Source organism: Neoarius graeffei, chromosome 10, assembly GCF_027579695.1.
Source record: "Neoarius graeffei isolate fNeoGra1 chromosome 10, fNeoGra1.pri, whole genome shotgun sequence".
Taxonomy (NCBI): domain Eukaryota; kingdom Metazoa; phylum Chordata; class Actinopteri; order Siluriformes; family Ariidae; genus Neoarius; species Neoarius graeffei.
This window is the reverse complement of record NC_083578.1, coordinates 42,563,867-42,583,484: the sequence shown is the minus strand read 5'-3', so window position 1 is coordinate 42,583,484 and position 19,618 is coordinate 42,563,867. Positions and strand designations below refer to the sequence as shown.

General features: G+C 39.1%; 1 protein-coding gene across 9 annotated transcripts in view; it reads right to left on the bottom strand.

Moving 5' to 3' along the window:
* gucd1 (guanylyl cyclase domain containing 1) overlaps positions 1 to 19,618 on the bottom strand; it is a 103,948-nt gene that overhangs the window by 35,344 nt on the left and 48,986 nt on the right. For 4 of the 9 annotated variants that reach the window (XR_009655506.1, XR_009655507.1, XM_060931808.1 and 1 more), the window contains exon 6: positions 6,047 to 6,180. The exons of 2 other annotated variants lie outside the window; for them this stretch is intronic. Coding sequence is in view for 3 of the 7 variants with exons in the window: in XM_060931808.1 (XP_060787791.1) it covers positions 6,089 to 6,180 (92 nt within the window). In the remaining 4 variants the exon portion in view is untranslated. Of the gene's footprint in view, positions 1 to 1,478; positions 1,660 to 1,704; positions 1,896 to 6,046; positions 6,181 to 19,618 lie in introns of those variants that run through there. 3 more of the 9 variants (XR_009655505.1, XR_009655508.1, XM_060931805.1) reach the window with 2 other exon arrangements.

The window sequence follows — 19,618 nt, the reverse complement described above, 5'->3', positions numbered from 1 at the left end:
AACCTCGAGAATGAGATTGTTTATGTCAAGTTTTTCAATGAGAACAAGGGTGTCCTACAATATTACCTGGGGATTGAGGATATCAAACACGCAAATGCTCAGGGAGTCCTGTCTGCTATAGATACTGGTAAGTCTCATTTAATATTATAATGTTCAGTACAACCCCCTTGTCTAGATGGTGTACCAAATACGGTATATCTAGATGGATGTTATTACAGGTATATTATTTTTCATTTCAGTCTTTCTTGAAGCCAACATTGCGGACTGGAAGAAGAAAATAGTATTCTTGTGCGCTGATGGTGCTGCGGTAAATATGGGTCAGAAAAATGGGGTTGCAGCCCAACTGAAACGTGAGATTGACTATCTCCTTGCAATACATTGTATTGCCCACCGGCTGGAATTGGGCATCACAGATGCAGTCAAGGAGAATGCCAAGTTAAAGCATTTACAGGAGGTAAAGGTTCAAGTTTCAAAACTTTAACAATGTCTATAATGATTTGATTTGACTTTTGATATATAAAAAGTGTTTGAGCAAATATGAAAGAAAAATTTCAAAGTATTAAAAAATATGTTCACAATAGTGTAAAAATATCTCATCTCATTATCTCCAGCCGCTTTATCCTGTTCTACAGGGTCGCAGGCAAGCTGGAGCCTATCCCAGCTGACTACGGGCGAAAGGCGGGGTACACCCTGGACAAGTCGCCAGGTCATCACAGGGCTGACACAGACACAGACAACCATTCAAACTCACACCTACGGTCAATTTAGTGTCACCAGTTTACCTAACCTGCATGTCTTTGGGCTGTGGGGGAAACCGGAGCACCCGGAGGAAACCCACGCGGACACGGGGAGAAGATGCAAACTCCACACAGAAAGGCCCTCGCCGGCCACGGGGCTCGAACCCGGACCTTCTTGCTGTGAGACGACAGCGCTAACCACTACACCACTGTGCCGCCGTGTAAAAATATATAATTTAAAAAAGTTAGTGTTGCCTTGGTATAAAATATTGATAAATATACTTTAATGATACTTTAATGATGTTCTTATTTTCCCTCGTCAGGTGCTGGTATTTTGCATGAACAGTATCACTATTCTCCAAAGGCATTACGAGAACTGAGAATGTTAGCAGAGGCGCTAGAAGAAAAAGTGCTGAAACCAACCAACCTCAAGGGTGCCAGGTGGCTTCCATATATTCACAAAGCTACAAAGGTACATTTTATTATTGATACAGGCCATCACTGCAGCATGTCAGTAGAGGAAGTGATTGTTCAAAATATATTTTCAAAACTTTTGATTTGATTTAAACATATTTTATTGTTTACCAACTAGCTATACAGGCTCACAAGATAATTTTTGAAACTCAAAGTATTTTACTCCTTATAAGAGTCCTTAATCTGTCAAGGAGTATTTCATAATATTTTATTATATATTATTTTTTCCAGATTTTATGCTCAAGTTACTCTGTGTTTGTCACCCACTTTGAGGACCAGATAAGTCCAGAGAGGACTCCACAGCCATCAGCAGCTGTCCAGGGGAGAGCAAAGAACATCCTGCGGTACCTCAAAGACTGCATGAATGTCCAATTCATGCATTTCATGTGTGATGCTCTGGATGTGCTCAGAACACTTAGCCAGAATTTTCAACTGGATGCACTGACTCCTGGTAAATTAATATACATGTATATCAGGTATTCATTGAATGACTTGTGATAAGACAGTGTTCATATATTATCAGTTATTTTTTGCAGGACAAAATACACATTTATTTTGTTGCTAAAATAATTGATGAATATTGATGAATTGTTGAAGGTGAAGCTGTACAGTACCAAGAGGCATGCAGTGATGGCCTGGTTGAAATCTCTCTCGATCCTGGGGTCATGCAGTCACAAGTAATATCTAGTGTAGCGTTGACAGACCATTATACAAGTAAACAACACGTTAGCCACAGAAAGGAAAGAAATAACAGGTAAATTGAGTAAAAACTTTTTGAGTAAGATATAGAAATAAAGTCAATCTCTACCAGTAATTATTCAAGTTCAAGTTTATTTTCGAAGAAATGATTTGGTTGCATAACTGTATCCAATTACTTCATAAAAAGCTCAAAGTTTTATTCAAATATTAAATCTCTATTTCTGTGTTTTGTTGGCCATGACCATGTCACATTACCACTGCACCTAACATTGCACATTAATTTTTTAAAATTCTATTTACAGATGTCATGATTACACACGTACAGTCACGTCTTGGGGACATTTATTCAGGCAGCATAATCTCGAAATTTAGAGCACTTGATTACAGCTTGTGGCCAAAGGTTGAGGATAAGGAAGCATATGTTCTGCATGGGAAAGAGGACATTATGGACCTCTGCTACCACTAGCAGAAACTGCTAGACTCTGAGGGAACAGATGTAGAGTCAGTTCTTGGGGAATACCGTTTATACAAGGCATTCTGCCGTAACAGGAAAGTGCCCCTTAGGGAAACACTCCTAGAAATTCTACAGAGAGGTGAGTCTTTGTTTAATAGAAAAAAATAAATATACATTTCAAAATATATCCTTCATTGGAGGTGCTGTATTTATAACTGTTTATTCATTTTGTTCTTAATTGACAATTTGATCTGGCAACGTATACCCCTTTGTACTGAAAATGTTCATTCGTTCGTTCATTCATTCATTCATTCATTAACTAACTAATACAAACATTATTGATAGACTTGTCTTTATTTTCAATTTTAGCTGATCTGAAGAAGTTTGCAGGTCTGGGTATACTTGCAGAAATATACCTAGTGATGGCAGTGAGTACTGCAGTCTGTGAGAGGGGATTTTCGTGCATAAAATGAGTGAAGACTGATTGGCGTTCATCTCTGACCACAGTCCAACTGAATCGACTCCTGTATTTAACCCTGGAAGGCCCTAGTCTTGACCAGTTTGATGCTCACTCTGCTGTTACCAGGTGGTGGAATTCTGGTCAGCGTTCTAGACGCCCTGGTTTCACTGTCTGGGAAGGTCGCCAGTCTCAGCCGACCGAGGAGGAACTAGAACAAGAGCTGGAGGAGGTCGAGCGCCAGATCGAGGAGAGAAAGGCTGAGTTTACCAAAGTCTCAGATGACCATCGAGACACACTTGGTGACACCATGGCAGCAGGATGTGCACGCATTTTAGATGAGTGTGTGGAAGAGGAAAGCTATTGCACTAAACTATAAACCTTAAATTGACTTTATTGCTATTTCAGTGCAGTGCACATTTTCAGAAGCAAAAACATTTTACATATTTATTTCAATCTGATTTGACTGTTTTTGAGTCCATTGCTGGTAATTTGGACTGAGTTACTGTCTTTTGTCAGTATTGTTTTCAGGTACAAAATTAAAATATAAGTTGTAATAATCTTGAGAAGGCTCTTTTTAATTTTAGGGGGCGGTTATTATTTATGGGGGGGGCTATGAATTTATGGGGGAGGTCATGAAAAAGTGACACTACTTGATGGGGGGGGGGGCATGAAAATGTGACCCTACTTTGTATGGAGATGAGATTATTGCCTCCTACAATGATGTGGCTTAGGGATATTCTGCAAAAACTTTCAGCCTCGCTGCACTCAGCAACAACATATACCCCTAAAGTCTACTTTTCTAGCCAAAGATCAATGATCATAGTGTATTATGAACTGTATGAAATGTGGTGGCCCAAATGCGGGTACTGCACGCATTCGGGCCACCACATTTTCCATTTGGGCCAGTAACTTTTCAATTCCACTGGCCCAATGGGCCACCAGTGGTAAATGCTTAATGTCTAGGCCTGTTGTAGCCTTCACCTTTGTGGTGGAAAGAAATTATTTTCTTTGGGGAATTCTGAAGAGACAAGTTGAGCATCACTCTCCATCCAGCATCCAGTCACTAAAAGAGGTCATTGTTGAAGAATGGAAAAAGACTGATGTTGCAAAATGTCGCCAACTTGTTCATTCCATGCCTAGAAGACTTGGTGCTGTCATTAAAAATCATGGAGGCCATAAAAAGTACTAGATGTAGTAGTTTTTGTTGTGGGGTGTACTCATTTTTGCACCACCCTAATTTGAGTAAAACTGAAAAATGTGTAATCTAAGTTTATTATTAACCTTACTTTTTGCGATAAGTTAAACAGATGTTATATTAAACTTTGTCTTGTCAACATTTTGGAAATTGTGTTCATTCAGATATTGTTTAAAATGTTACTTTTCAAAGGGGGTGTACTCATTTACGCTGAGCACTGTGCGTGTATATATATATATATATATATATATATATATATATATATATATATATATATACACACATATATACACACACATATATACACACACACACACACATATATACACACACATATATATACACACACACACACACACACACACAGAGCGCCCTCCACAATTATTGGTACCCCTGGTTAAGACATGTTAAAAGCCTTAAAATAAATTAAATTTTTATTGCAGAAGCATAATCTCACACTGAAAATTGTAGAAAAATGTAACCCTTAACTCAAGTGAATTTAAAAAATTAAAAAAAAAAAAAATCCCTAACTAAGAAATAATTATTTTTCAAAAGTCACCAGTTCCACAATTATTGGCAACCACAATTCCGAGAAAATAAATGTAATTGAAGCATTTCTGTCATTTCTACTGTAGTTTATAAAGTTGATCACAGTATCTAGGAACCTTTAATTAATAATTCATCACATCCTGTTTCCCTGGGGTATAAATATGATGTGACACAGAGGCCTATTTCCCTTATCCACTCTTCAACATGTGAAAGACAAGAGAACACACCATTCAAGTAAGGCAGATGTGTATCGACCTTCATAAGTCAGGCAATGGCTACAAGAAAATAGACACTTGCCTACACCTGCCCATATCTACAGTCAGAGGAATCATCAAGAAGTTTAAAACAACTGGAACAATGGCAAACAAGCCTGGATGAGGATGCAAGTTTACCTTGCCAGCACACACAGTGAGGAGGATGGTAAGAAAGGTAAAAAGTTATTCAGAGCTCACTGTTAGAGAATTGCATCAAAGAGTAGCATCTTGGGGTCACAAAGTCTCCATAACAACCATCAGGCGCCATCTACATGCCATCAAGCTGTTTGGGAGGCATGCACAGAAAAAGCCTTTTCTCACTTACAAGCATAAACGTAAACATCTGGAGTTCGCTAAGCAGTACTGGGACTTCAACTGGGACCATGTGCTTTGGTCAGATGAGACCAAGATAGAGCTTTTTGGCAACAAACACTAAGTGGGTCTGGCGTAACACAAAAAGATGAGTATGCGGAAAAGCACCTCATGCCCACTGTGAAGTATAGGGGAGGATTGGTGATGCTGTGGGCCTGTTTCTCTTCCAAAGGCCCCGGGAACCTTGTTAGGGTGCATGGCATCATGAACTCTTTGAAATACCAGGACATTTTAAATAAAAATCTGGTGGCCTCTGCCCAAAAGCTGAAGATGGGTAATCACTGGGTCTTTCAGCAAGATAATGAACCTAAATATGTGGCCAAATCTACACAAAAATGGTTCACGAAACACAAAATCAAGCTCCTCCCATGGCCATCTCAGTCCCCAGACCTCAACCCAATTGAAAACCTGTGGGGTGAGCTGAAGAGGAGAGTGCATCGGAGAGGACCCAGGATGACTTAGAGAGATTGTGCAAAGAGGAATGGTCAAAGATCCCTCTCTCTGTATTCTCCCATCTTGTGAAATGTTATAGGAGAAGATTAAGTGCTGTCTTGTTGGCAAAAGGGGGTTGTACAAAGTATTAACATCAGGGGTGCCAATAATTGTGGCACACATGATTTCATGTAAAAGAATTATTTCTTAATGTGGGATTTTTTTCCCACTGAATAAAAATGCACTTGAATTAAAAGGTTGGATTTTTCTCTTTTTTTGCATTGTTATCCTATTTTATTTTTAAAAAATGAATTTTATTAGAAGCCTAAGAACATATCTTAATGGGGGTGCCAATAATTGTGGAGGGCGCTGTATAATTTTTATATTATATATAGATAATATAAAAGACAAAGCCCTCACCATGACTCAAAAGAAAAAAAAGAAAAAAAGTGCATCCTGTGATCAGCTGTCCTTGAAGATGAAAAGAATGTCCTCATCTGTTCCATAGCTCATTCTTGCCTCTTCAAAATTGCTAATGCTAGTACAGCACACACCTGTTCAAAGAAACTTCTATTAGTCACCTCGCCATTCCATACTGTTAACGTGTTCAGTTATCTTTTATTAAGCTTTTATGGAGAAGAATATTTATCCATCTTGTCTTTTTACAATATTGCTATTAACTGTATTGTACTGAGGATACATGTAAAGCAAGAAATGTAAACATAATACATAAATTACATAAGGAAGGAAAGTATGATATAACTTGTAAAGTACAATCCCAAATCAGAAAAAAGTTGGGACAGGATGGGATAATGCAAATAAAAAAGAAAGCATTGATTTCTATATTTACTTTGACTTGCATTTCATTATAGATAGTATGAATCAAAGATAATTCATGTTTTGTCCGGTCAACGTCATTTGTTAATATCCGTCCATTCCTACGTTTCTGTCCTGCAACATATTCCCAAAAAAAAAAGCTGGGACTGGGGTAATTTAGAGCTAATAATTAGGTAAAACAATTAAATAATGATGTGATTTGAAACAGGTGATGTCAACAGGTGACTGAAAGCATGGTTTGGTACAAAATCCATATCATGATAGGGAGGGATTTGGATATTTCACCCACTATGATGCATAAGATCATTAAACAAAACAATTCAAGGAATCTGGAGGAATTTCGGTGCACAAACGGCAAGGGCACAAGCCTAAGCTGAACATCCGTGATCTCTGATCCCTCAGACAGCACTGCATCAAACAACCATCATTCATTTATAGCTGATATAACACATAGGCTTGGGATTACTTTGGCAAACCTTTGTCAAGCACTACAGTACAGAGTTGCATCCACAAATACCAGTTAAAACTTTCCTGTGGTAAAAAGGAAGCCTTATGTTAACTGTGTCCAGAAGTGCCGTCAATTTCCCTGGGCTTGGAGGCATTTGGGATGGACCATCACACAGTGGAAACGTGTATTGTGGTCAGACGAATCAGTATTCTCTGCCTTTTTTGGAAGAAAGAGATGCCGTGTGTTCTGGACCAAAGACAAAAAAAAAGACCATCCAGACTGTTACCAGCAACAAGTCCAAAAGCCAGGGTCTGTCATGGTATGGGGTTGTGTCTCTGCGCTTGGTAACGGTAACTTACACTTCTGTGACTGCAGCATTAATGCAGAAAAGTACTAACCCCATTTCCAGAAAGGTTGGGATATTTTCCAAAAAGCAGTAAAAACAAAAACCTAAATTGTTGTTAATTCATGTGAACATTTATTTAACTGACAATAGTACAAAAGAAAAGATTTTCAGGAGAGTTTTAATGACCAGCTTAATTTTTTTTTTTAAATATGAACAAAGTTAGAATTTGATGCCTGCAACATACTCAAAAAAAGTTGGAACAGAGGTGTTATTTTCATTGTATTACATCACCTTTCCTTGAAATAACACTTTTTAAAAATCACATGGGATCTGAGGATACTAATTGTTGCATTTTTTAATTGGAATTTTTGTCCATTCTTGCTTGGTACAAAACTTCAGCTACTCAAGCAGGCCGTGGTCGCCATTGTCCAATTCTCCTCTTCATGATGCACCATCCATTCTCAGTAGGAGACAGACCTGGACTGGCAGCAGGCCAGTCAAGCACAAGCACACTGTGTCTATGAAGCCATGCTATTGTAGTCTGTGCAGAACGAGGCCTGGCATTGTCCTGCTGAAAGAAGCATGGATTTCCCAGGAGGGGATGTCACCTTGATGGCAACATACGTGTCTCTAAAATCCCAATATATACAGTGGTGCTTGAAAGTTTGTGAACCCTTTAGAATTTTCTACATTTCTGCATAAATATGACCTAAAACATCATCAGATTTTCACATAAGTCCTAAAAGTAGATAAAGAGAACCCGGTTAAACAAATGAGACAAAAATATTATACTTGGTCATTTATTTATGGAGGAAAATGATCCAATATTACAATTCTGTGAGTGGCAAAAGTATGTGAACCTTTGCTTTCAGTATCTGGTGTGACTCGCTTGTGCAGCAATAACTGCAACTAAACTTTTCCAGTAACTGTTGATCAGTCCTGCACACCGGCTTGGACGAATTTTAGCCCATTCCTCCATACAGAACAGCTTCAACTCTGGGATGTTGGTGGGTTTCCTCACATGAACTACTCGCTTCAGGTCCTTCCACAACATTTCGATTGGATTAAGTTCAGGACTTTGACTTGGCCATTCCAAAACATTAACTTTATTCTTCTTTAACAATTCTTTGGTAGAACGACTTGTGTGCTTAGGGTCATTGTCTTGCTGCATGACCCACCTTCTCTTGAGATTCAGTTCATGGACAGATGTCCTGACATTTTCCTTTAGAATTCACTGGTATAATTCAGAATTCATTGTTCCATCAATGTTGGCAAGCCGTCCTGGCCCAGATGCTGCAAAACAGGCCCAAATCATGATACTACCACCACCTTGTTTCACAGATGGGATAAGGTTCTTATGCTGGAATGCAGTGTTTTCCTTTCTCCAAACATAATGCTTCTCATTTAAACCAAAAATTCAATTTTGGTCTCATCTGTCCACAAAACATTTTTCCAATAGCCTTCTGGCTTGTCCACATGATCTTTAGCAAACTGCAGACGAGCAGCAATGCTCTTTTTGGAGAGCAGTGGCTTTCTCCTTGCAACCCTGCCATACACACCATTGTTGTTCAGTGTTCTCCTGATGGTGTACACATGAACATGAACATTAGCCAATGTGAGAGAAGCCTTCAGTTGCTTAGAAGTTACCCTGGGGTCCTTTGTGACCTCACTGACTATTACACGCCTTGCTCTTGGAGTGATCTTTGTTGGTCGACCACTCCTGGGGAGGGTAACAATGGTCTTGAATTTCCTCCATTTGTACACAATCTGTCTGACTGTGGATTGGTGGAGTCCAAACTCTTTAGAGATGGTTTTGTTACCTTTTCCAGCCTTTTCATACCTTTTCTGAGGTCCTCAGAAATCTCCTTTGTTTGTGCCATGATACACTTCCACAAACATGTGTTGTGAAGATCAGACTTTGATAGATCCCTGTTCTTTAAATAAAACAGGGTGCCCACTCGCACCTGATTGTCATCCCATTGATTGAAAACACCTGACTCTAATTTCACCTTCAAATTAACTGCTAATCCTAGAGGTTCACATACTTTTGCCACTCAAAGATCTATAATATTGGATCATTTTCCTCAATAAATAAATGACCAAGTATAATATTTTTGCCTCATTTGTTTAACTGGGTTCTCTTTATCTACTTTTAGGACTTGTGTGAAAATCTGATGTTTTAGGTCATATTTATGCAGAAATATAGACAATTCTAAAGGGTTCACAAACTTTCAAGCACCACTGTATATCCCAACACATCAATGGTACCTTCACACACATGCAACTCACCCATGCCGTGGGCACTGATCCCCCCCATCACAAATTTCTTTTGCACCTTTCTTTGATAAACTGGATGGTCGTGTTCATCTTTGTCACGGAGAACTCAATGTTTCCCAAAAGCATGCTGAAATGTGGGCTCATCTGACCACAGCACACAAAAGACCACTGTCTTTTGGTCCATCTGAGATGAGTTTGGGCCAAAAACTGAGACAAATCAGCAGCATTTCTGCATAGAATTGATGAATGGCTTCCTCCTTGCAGAATATGGATTCAGGTTGCATTTCTGGATGCAGTGGCAGACTGTGTTAAGTGACAATAGTTTTCCCAAGTACTACCGAGCTTATGTGACTATATTTGTCACATTAGCATGACAGTTTCTCAGGCAGTGCCGCCTGAGGGCTCAAAGGTCATGCACATTCAAAAGTGGTTTCTGATGTTGTCCTTTACACACTGAGATGTCTCTGAATTCCCTGAATCTTTTCACAATATTACGTACTATAGATTTTGAAAGACCTAAAAATCTTGCATTGAGAAATGTTCTTGCTGAATTGACTAAAAATTCTCTAACAAATTTTGGCACAAAGGAGTGAGCCATGATCCATCCCCTTTGGTGCATGCTCCTTTTATACCCAATCATGGTACCAAATAACCTGCTTATTGTGGAATCTTCCAAAATGGTGTTCCTTGAATATCCTATAAACTTTTCAATTTTTATTTTGCCTCTGTCCCAACTTTTTTTTTTTTTTGAGTGAGTTGTAGGCATAAATTCTAACTTCATTTATATTTACAAAATACAATTAAGTTGGTCAGTAAAACTATTGAAAATCTTCTATTTGTACTTTTGTCAGTTAAATAAAGGTTCACATGAATTAACAAAAATCACAGATTTTTGCTTTGATTGTATTTTGGAAAATATCCCAACTTTTTTGGAAATGAGGTTTGTACATCGATATTTTAGAGCAACACATGCTTCCTTCATGATGACATTTTTTTCCAGGGATATTTCAACAAGACAATGTAAAACCACATTCTGCACACATTACAAAGACATGGCTGCGGAAGAAGGTGGTACCTGTCCTGTCTGTCCCCAAAAGAGAATGTGTAGCAAAAATTGTGAAACGAAACAATGACGACAACGACCCATACTGTTGCACACCTTAAGACATGTTTGCAGGAAGAATGGGACAAAACACCTGAAATGATTCATCACTTGGTGTCTTCAGTCCCCAAACATCCAAGTGTTTTGAGAAGAAATGGCAACATTACAAAGTGTTAAATGTTTTATCATCCCAAGTTTTTTGAAATGTGTTTCAAGAATCAAAATTTAAGTGCTTATTTTGAGAAAAAACAAACAAAAAAAAACAAACAATGAAATGAAATGAGGTAAAACATCAAATAAAGTTGCTGTTGTACTGTTTTGAGTACAATACAGGACAAAGCTAATTTACAAATCATTGTTTTCTGTTTTAATTTCAACATACCTTCCCAACTTTTTCTGATTTGGGGTTGTAATGGATTAAGGAAGAGAATAAAAGTAAGGTCAAGTTATTAAAAAAAAATTGCATTGCTTTGTCTGGGCAAGAGCATACAGTCAAATCAACAACTCAATAAATAACCCACTTGATCAGAACTTGCAGGTTATACTATTATGATATACTGTATACTCAATGGGCCTTTTAGTATACACCTGCACATAAGATATATGCAATTTTTCCAATTAGCCAATTACATAGCAGTGCAATGCACAAAATCATGCAGATGAAGAAATTCAATTTATGTTCACATCAAACAAAAGAATGGGGAGAAAATGTGTGATCAGTTATTCTGACCATTGCATAGTTGTGGGTGCCATACCAGCTGGTTTGAATGTTTCAGAAAATGCTGATTACAGAATGGTGTGTGGATGTGATGTGAGGTGGGTTGGGTTGGGGGGGGTGTCCAGTGAGCAGTAGTTCTGCAAGTGGAAATTCCTTGTTGACAAGAGAAGTCAAAGGAGAATGGCCAAAATGGTTTGAGTTGAAAGGAATGTTATGGGAACTCAAACAAACATTCACTCTTTATGGTGAGTAGAAAAGCATCACAGAATGCATGTTGAACCTTGAGGATGATTGATTACAACAGCAAAAGACCAAATTGGGTTATATTCCTGTCAGGTAAGAACAAGCTTACAGGAATAGAGGCTGCAGTGGGCAAAGGCTCATCAAAACTGTACAGCTGAAGGTTTAAAAAAATAATATTTATATATATATATATATATATATATATATATATATATATATATATATATTCAACTGCACATTTTCAATTAACTGAAGCTATTGACTTGATTGGCATGATTTTATGCATTGCACTGCTGCCACATGATTGGCTGACTGGATAGTTGCATGAATGAACACAATACAGGTGGCCAAGGAACATAGGATTGTCTGAATCTTCAGTGCTTTTGAATATGCAAGCATTTAGTCCATTTGAATCAAACCCACGAACTGCATGAGAAAATTATTAAAAGCAACACGACTACAGGAAGTGAACAAAACAACGTGGACCTCATCTGTCAATCGAACGTATAAACCAGTGCAGATCTGAGTGCTGAAATCATCTTATGACAGGGTTCATGTGTGATTCATGAAATGTTCATATCCTACCAATCACAGCACAAGAATGATCGTATGTTGATAAATGTGGCAGCTGAAAACAAGTGCCTTTTAAATATCATGTCCCTGGTTTAGAGGCTTCGCCCCTAAAGTTTACAACATGGAGACAATTAATAGAGCATTAAAGGAAGTCAGAAAAATCCCTACCAGTGCCAAAAAATAGGTACCCTACTGGTACATGTGGCTACTGCTGAGAAATAAAATTGTTGTCTGATACCATGTCCATACAGTAAATATAGCATATACATTTACTCTGAGGCAGTAGCCACAGAAATGAAGCGTAATCCAAAAATGAACAATTTAAAAATCATAGAAGTAAAATAAACCAAGTGTCTGTACTTTATATTATTCTACTCTTACCTCTTACAGTTTTTGAAACTGAAACCTCTGAACTGAGGTTGACATACACACGCTGTCGCCATGACCGAAACTCTTATCTCGCGGAAAAGGCCCGGCGCTAGAGCTCAGTGGTCTCAATACTCTTTTCGACAACTTCCAGTAACAACTCGGAAGTGCGTCACATCTACATCGCACATGGGACCACTGGCCGAAGAAGGCGAGGAAAGGGGGACAACCTGAAGTATATTTTAAAATAGGAACATACTTTCCCTCGGTAATAAACAAACAAACATGTCTGAAAGCGATTTCTTTAGTCTCGCCCATTCATTTCGAATGGTGCACCGAATTGTATACCCTCACCGGCCATTTTAATACGAACACCTGTATGCGTATGCACAGCGCGCTATTGTTACACTCATTCTTACAACACGATGACATAGTGGCTACTGCCTTGCTTCGCTTCTATGAGGCAACAGCCACAAAAAGCCTCTCTAATGGATGCAGAGAGTTCAACAGAGCCACTGCTGATGTGATTGAATAGGCAGCTAACCCATCACATTGCAAATCAGCGAGCCTACCAGTTGCTTTTAATTGCTTAATTTTAATTGCTTGTAATTATGTAACCATTCGCCTAGCCTAACAAGTAGGCTAGATCAAAAGGAAAGAGAAATTAACCCTGTTAATTACAATTTGAAAATACCTATTTATGTTAGGGATATATTGCACATAATTGATGGAGGGCTTTTAAAAATTAAAAATATGTAGTCTACAGCAAAATATTAGTGATGAATATGTGACTGCATATGCTATTGGAAATATAGGCTATGGTCTACTAACAATTCTCCAGCCAGGGTTGGTAGACATAAAAGCTGTACAGGGACACAGGACGACCCCCCCACACACACACTTTTTTTTTTTCTTGAACACCTGTTGGTGTATGAAATGTGCTATAGTCATTTTATCACTCTTCAGTGTGATTCTTGTTTCACACACACACACACACACACACACACCGATACATGGATTGCTATGCACACACTGCAGTGCACAAGCTACCACATGCACACTGCCGTGCATGGAGAGTAAAGGTCAATTTATATTTCTGCAGCGAATCTACGCTGTAGGATACCATAGCTTGACGTGAGGCTCTCCACAAATCTAATTATACGGTATGTCGTGACGATGCAGAACACAACTACTGACTGGTCGGTCTGCTTGGTAGGATTTCTGGCCGCTCTTTCTTTTCTACAAATATTGGAAATCTATGGAGCACTTGCATGTGACGTCACAGCCGATCCAGATTGTGACAGACGCCATCTTGTCGGTCAAACGCCATATTTCCGCCTTCTACTTCTAGTACTACTTCTGCTTCTCTCTTTTCTTCTGGAAAACCCTACTATATACAATTCTACTGCAACAGCTGCGGCTACAAGCTCTCCCTACCTGTGCACGGTTTTTATGTTTTTTGTGTATTTTTGCGTGTTGTTCGTCTGTATCAGACTTCAATATCCACTACAACCATATGGACTTACTGGACATTGGTTTCCAGCAGAAAATGACGGTTTGTAGCGATTTCCATCGCATGCACAACATTCCGGACGAGATAGCGAGACCAGCGGGGTCTCCGTGGATTGTTATCGGAAGCAAAGCGAAGGAGGCGGCGCCGGGAGCGGAAGCAAAAGCGAGGCTGCAGAGCCGGCCTCAGACTAAGCTCAGAAAACAGCTACTCAAATCTCCACTGCCGCCTCGACCTCTCCAATGCCAGATCCATGGTAAACAAGGCGGACGATTTGGAATTACAGCTGGAATTACCTTATTCTATAATCGGCTGGTCAGTACTATACTCAATACTTAAGTGACTTACCCGTCCAATGAGGATTGTTATTTTCTTGTTTACAAGATGCCACATCTGAGTCGCTGACAAATCCTGAATTTCTGTAAAGATAACTGTCCAGAGATTTAAAAGCACGCAGTGCTTCACCACTGAACAGCGAGGGAAAGTTAATGAGGCAATTATACACGTCTGGGTATTCCGCTGGCAGTTCATTATCCACTGACACGATCGTGAAAACTACGTCCGGTAAGCCATAAGGGTCACTAATCTGTAGATTGTTTATTTTAGACATATATCTAGTTATCTGTTCATTAGAAAAATGAGCCGTGTAGTCCGTCGGTTGAAATTGATCCATTCTGTACATGAGTGCAGCAGTATTCAGCTGTGTTTTTTACCGACAAGATGGCGGCTGTATACTTTCCGGTCACGTGACTGCAAGATCTCTATTGCTAAAGCGTGAAGCTCTAGAACGGTTGTAGATCATTTTAACAGTCAATTTAATCTTGTATACAATTCTGTGGATTTAAACACTGGCATTATTTTTGTGCCTAACTCCTGAGCGCACAGTAAAACTGTGTCTTGGAATTGCTCATACTCCTGAATACAGCGGAGTTAAAACACTTCAGAAATCCTTTCAGTGAGAATTCACTTGGTTTGTAACTAATGACATGAAGTTTCTTTTCCCCCAGTAAATCTGTTTCAGAACAACGTTTTGTCCACGTTATTTTCTGTTTATTATTTCTACAGTGAAAAATGGAGCTTGCATTCCACCCTTCTTCCATGTTTAAAAGCAATAAATTCTGGTGTTTTACACAATAGTGCCTCCTGGAGGAGACATGCACTTTATGTGCAAGTATAAAAGCTTCACCCTGTGCAAGTGTTGATGCCACACCTACAGCATAGATTGAATGTAGAAGTATAAAACGGCCGTAATGTGGACTGAAACCAAAAGAAAGATGCAGTTAAACTGCATTGTCCAACATTGTGGATTAGAAAAGAAATCCATCCTTTTCCTGTTATCACTAACCTAAATGAATCTGAAACTTGAATGCGAGATCTTTCTGGGGCACAGCAGATCAGTGTACCCCAATAAACACCCATGTCTCCAACTTCGCCAGATTTACTATGCGCGCCACAAGTCCAAGCTGACTCAAAAACTCGGGTACACGAGTTGAGACTTAACGCGAGCTTTGATCATAGCCTTCACTCACGTCCACATTAATAAACAGGAGCTTCGCGTTGAAATTACCATACATTCAGTTTTCTTTAGTACATTCATTTCAAGGAGGGCCAGCGTTTTTTGGGTCACAGGCAGCTTTTTTTCTGTGTGTCAGCTGCTAAACTGAGTCAAAGGACAGTGCTTTATTTTTTATTTTAGCTGACAAACAAAAAGAGAAAACAAAAGCTGCTGGGCTACACAAAGGTTTTAAACTACTTATTTACATAATGGTCAATTGTGCAGTTGGCAAAGGTTTGGTTAACTTTTTCTATCATATTTTTGACCAATGAATGAAGCATTTTAGGATGTTTCCAGTACTACATGCCATCAGCAATTTTTTTTAAATGATAATGTAAAACTAACCCAAACAGTAAATAAACCAAATTTGTGATTTTTACTCACAGTTGGCTTTGGTAAACAAACTAATGGGATTGAAAGCACCTATAGCAAATTTATAAAGGTCTACAATTCACAAAGGATGAGTAATTAGACTCTTCTAGTGGATGTTTTATTGAAAAGTGAACACACACACATACTTTTTATATATATATATATATATATATATATATATATATATATATATATATATACATACATATATATATATATATATACACACACACACACACACACACACACACACACACACAACCCCGATTCCAAAAAAGTTGGGACAAAGTACAAATTGTAAATAAAAACAGAATGCAATAATTTACAAATCTCAAAAACTGATATTGTATTCACAATAGAACCTAGACAACATATCAAATGTCGAAAGTGAGACATTTTGAAATTTCATGCCAAATATTGGTTCATCTGAAATTTCATGACAGCAACACATCTCAAAAAAGTTGGGACAGGGGCAATAAGAGGCTGGAAAAGTTAAAGGTACAAAAAAGGAACAGCTGGAGGACCAAATTGCAACTCATTAGGTCAGTTGGCAATAGGTCATTAACATGACTGGGTATAAAAAGAGCATCTTGGAGTGGCAGCGGCTCTCAGAAGTAAAGATGGGAAGAGGATCACCAATCCCCCTAATTCTGTGCCGACAAATAGTGGAGCAATATCAGAAAGGAGTTCGACAGTGTAAAATTGCAAAGAGTTCGAACACATCATCATCATCTACAGTGCATAATATCAAAAGATTCAGAGAATCTGGAAGAATCTCTGTGCGTAAGGGTCAAGGCCGGAAAACCATACTGGGTGCCCGTGATCTTCGGGCCCTTAGATGGCACTGCATCACATACAGGCGTGCTTCTGTATTGGAAATCACAAAATGGGCTCAGGAATATTTCCAGAGAACATTATCTGTGAACACAATTCACCGTGCCATCCGCCGTTGCCAGCTAAAACTCCATAGTTCAAAGAAGAAGCTGTATCTAAACATGATCCAGAAGCGCAGACATCATCTCTGGGCCAAGGCTCATTTAAAATGAACTGTGGCAAAGTGGAAAACTGTTCTGTGGACAGACAAATCAAAATTTGAAGTTCTTTATGGAAATCAGGGACGCCGTGTCATTCGGACTAAAGAGGAGAAGGACGACCCAAGTTGTTATCAGCGCTCAGTTCAGAAGCCTGCATCTCTGATGGCATGGGGTTGCATTAGTGCGTGTGGCATGGGCAGCTTACACATCTGGAAAGACACCATCAATGATGAAAGGTATATCCAGGTTCTACAGCAACATGCTCCTATCCAGACGACGTCTCTTTCAGGGAAGACCTTGCATTTTCCAACATGACAATGCCAAACCACATACTGCATCAATTACAGCATCATGGCTGCGTAGAAGAAGGGTCCGGGTACTGAACTGGCCAGCCTGCAGTCCAGATCTTTCACCCATAGAAAACATTTGGCGCATCATAAAACGGAAGATACGACAAAAAAGACCTAAGACAGTTGAGCAACTAGAATCCTACATTAGACAAGAATGGGTTAACATTCCTATCCCTAAACTTGAGCAACTTGTCTCCTCAGTCCCCAGACGTTTACAGACTGTTGTAAAGAGAAAAGGGGATGTCTCACAGTGGTAATCATGGCCTTGTCCCAACTTTTTTGAGATGTGTTGTTGTCATGAAATTTAAAAATCACCTAATTTTTCTCTTTAAATGATACATTTTCTCAGTTTAAACATTTGATATGTCATCTATGTTCTATTCTGAATAAAATATGGAATTTTGAAACTTCCACATCATTGCATTCTGTTTTTATTTACAATTTGTACTTTGTCCCAACTTTTTTGGAATCGGGGTTGTATATATATATATATATATATATATATATATATATATATATATATATATATATATATATAAAATTTCAAGGGGTCTGAATACTTTCCGTACCCACTGTGTGTGTGTGTGTGTGTGTGTGTGTGTGTATATATACACATACACAGTGGGTACGGAAAGTATTCAGACCCCTTGAAATTTTTCACTCTTTGTTTCATTGCAGCCATTTGCTAAAATCAAAAAAGTTCATTTTATTTCTCATTAATGTACACTCAGCAACCCATCTTGACAGAAAAAAACAAATGTAGAAATTTTTACAAATTTACTAAAAAAGAAAAACTGAAATATCACATGGTCATAAGTATTCAGACCCTTTGCTGTGACACACTCATTTAACTCACATGCTGTCCATTTCTTCTGATCCTCCTTGAGATGGTTCTACTCCTTCATTGGAGTCCAGCTTTGTTTAATTAAACTGATTGGACTTGATTAGGAAAGGCACACACCTGTCTATATAAGATCTTACAGCTCACAGTGCATGTCAGAGCAAATGAGAATCATGAGGTCAAAGGAACTGCCCAAGGAGCTCAGAGACAGGATTGTGGCAAGGCACAGATCTGGCCAAGGTTACAAAATAATTTCTGCAGCACTCAAGGTTCCTAAGAGCACAGGGGCCTCCATAATCCATAAATGGAAGAAGTTTGGGATGACCAGAACTCTTCCTAGACCTGGCTGTCCAGCCAAACTGAGCAATCGTGGGAGAAGAGCCTTGGTGAGAGAGGTAAAGAAGAACCCAAAGATCACTGTGGCTGAGCTCCAGAGATGCAGTAGGGAGATGGGAGAAAGTTCCACAAAGTCAACTATCACTGCAGCCCTCCACCAGTCAGGGCTTTATGGCAGAGTGGCCCGACGGAAGCCTCTCCTCAGTGCAAGACATATGAAAGCCCGCATAGAGTTTGCCAAGAAACACATGAAGGACTCCCAGACTATGAGAAATAAGATTCTCTGGTCTGATGAGACGAAGATTGAACTTTTTGGCATTAATTCTAAGCGGTATGTGTGGAGAAAACCAGGCACTGCTCATCACCTGCCCAATACAATCCCAACAGTGAAACATGGTGGTGGCAGCATCGTGCTGTGGGGGTGTTTTTCAGCTGCAGGGACAGGACAACTGGTTGCAATTGAAGGAAAGATGAACGCGGCCAAGTACAGAGATATCCTGGAAGAAAACCTCTTCCAGAGTGCTCAGGACCTCAGACTGGGCCAAAGGTTCACCTTCCAACAAGACAATGACCCTAAGCACACAGCTAAAATAACAAAGGAGTGGCTTCGGAACAACTCTGTGACCATTCTTGACTGGCCCAGCCAGAGCCCTGACCTAAACCCAATTGAGCATCTCTGGAGAGACCTGAAAATGGCTGTCCACCAATGTTCACCATCCAAACTGACGGAACTGGAGAGGATCTGCAAGGAAGAATGGCAGAGGATCCCCAAATCCAGGTGTGAAAAACTTGTTGCATCATTCCCAAGACGACTCATGGCTGTACTAGCTCAAAAGGGTGCTTCTACTCAATACTGAGCAAAGGGTCTGAATACTTATGATCATGTGATATTTAAGTTTTTCTTTTTTAATAAATTTGCAAAAATTTCTACATTTCTGTTTTTTTCTGTCAAGAGCGGGTGCTGAGTATACATTAATGAGAAATAAAATGAACTTTTTTGATTTTAGCAAATGGCTACAATGAAACAAAGAGTGAAAAATTTAAAGGGGTCTGAATATGTTCCGTACCCAGTGTGTGTGTGTGT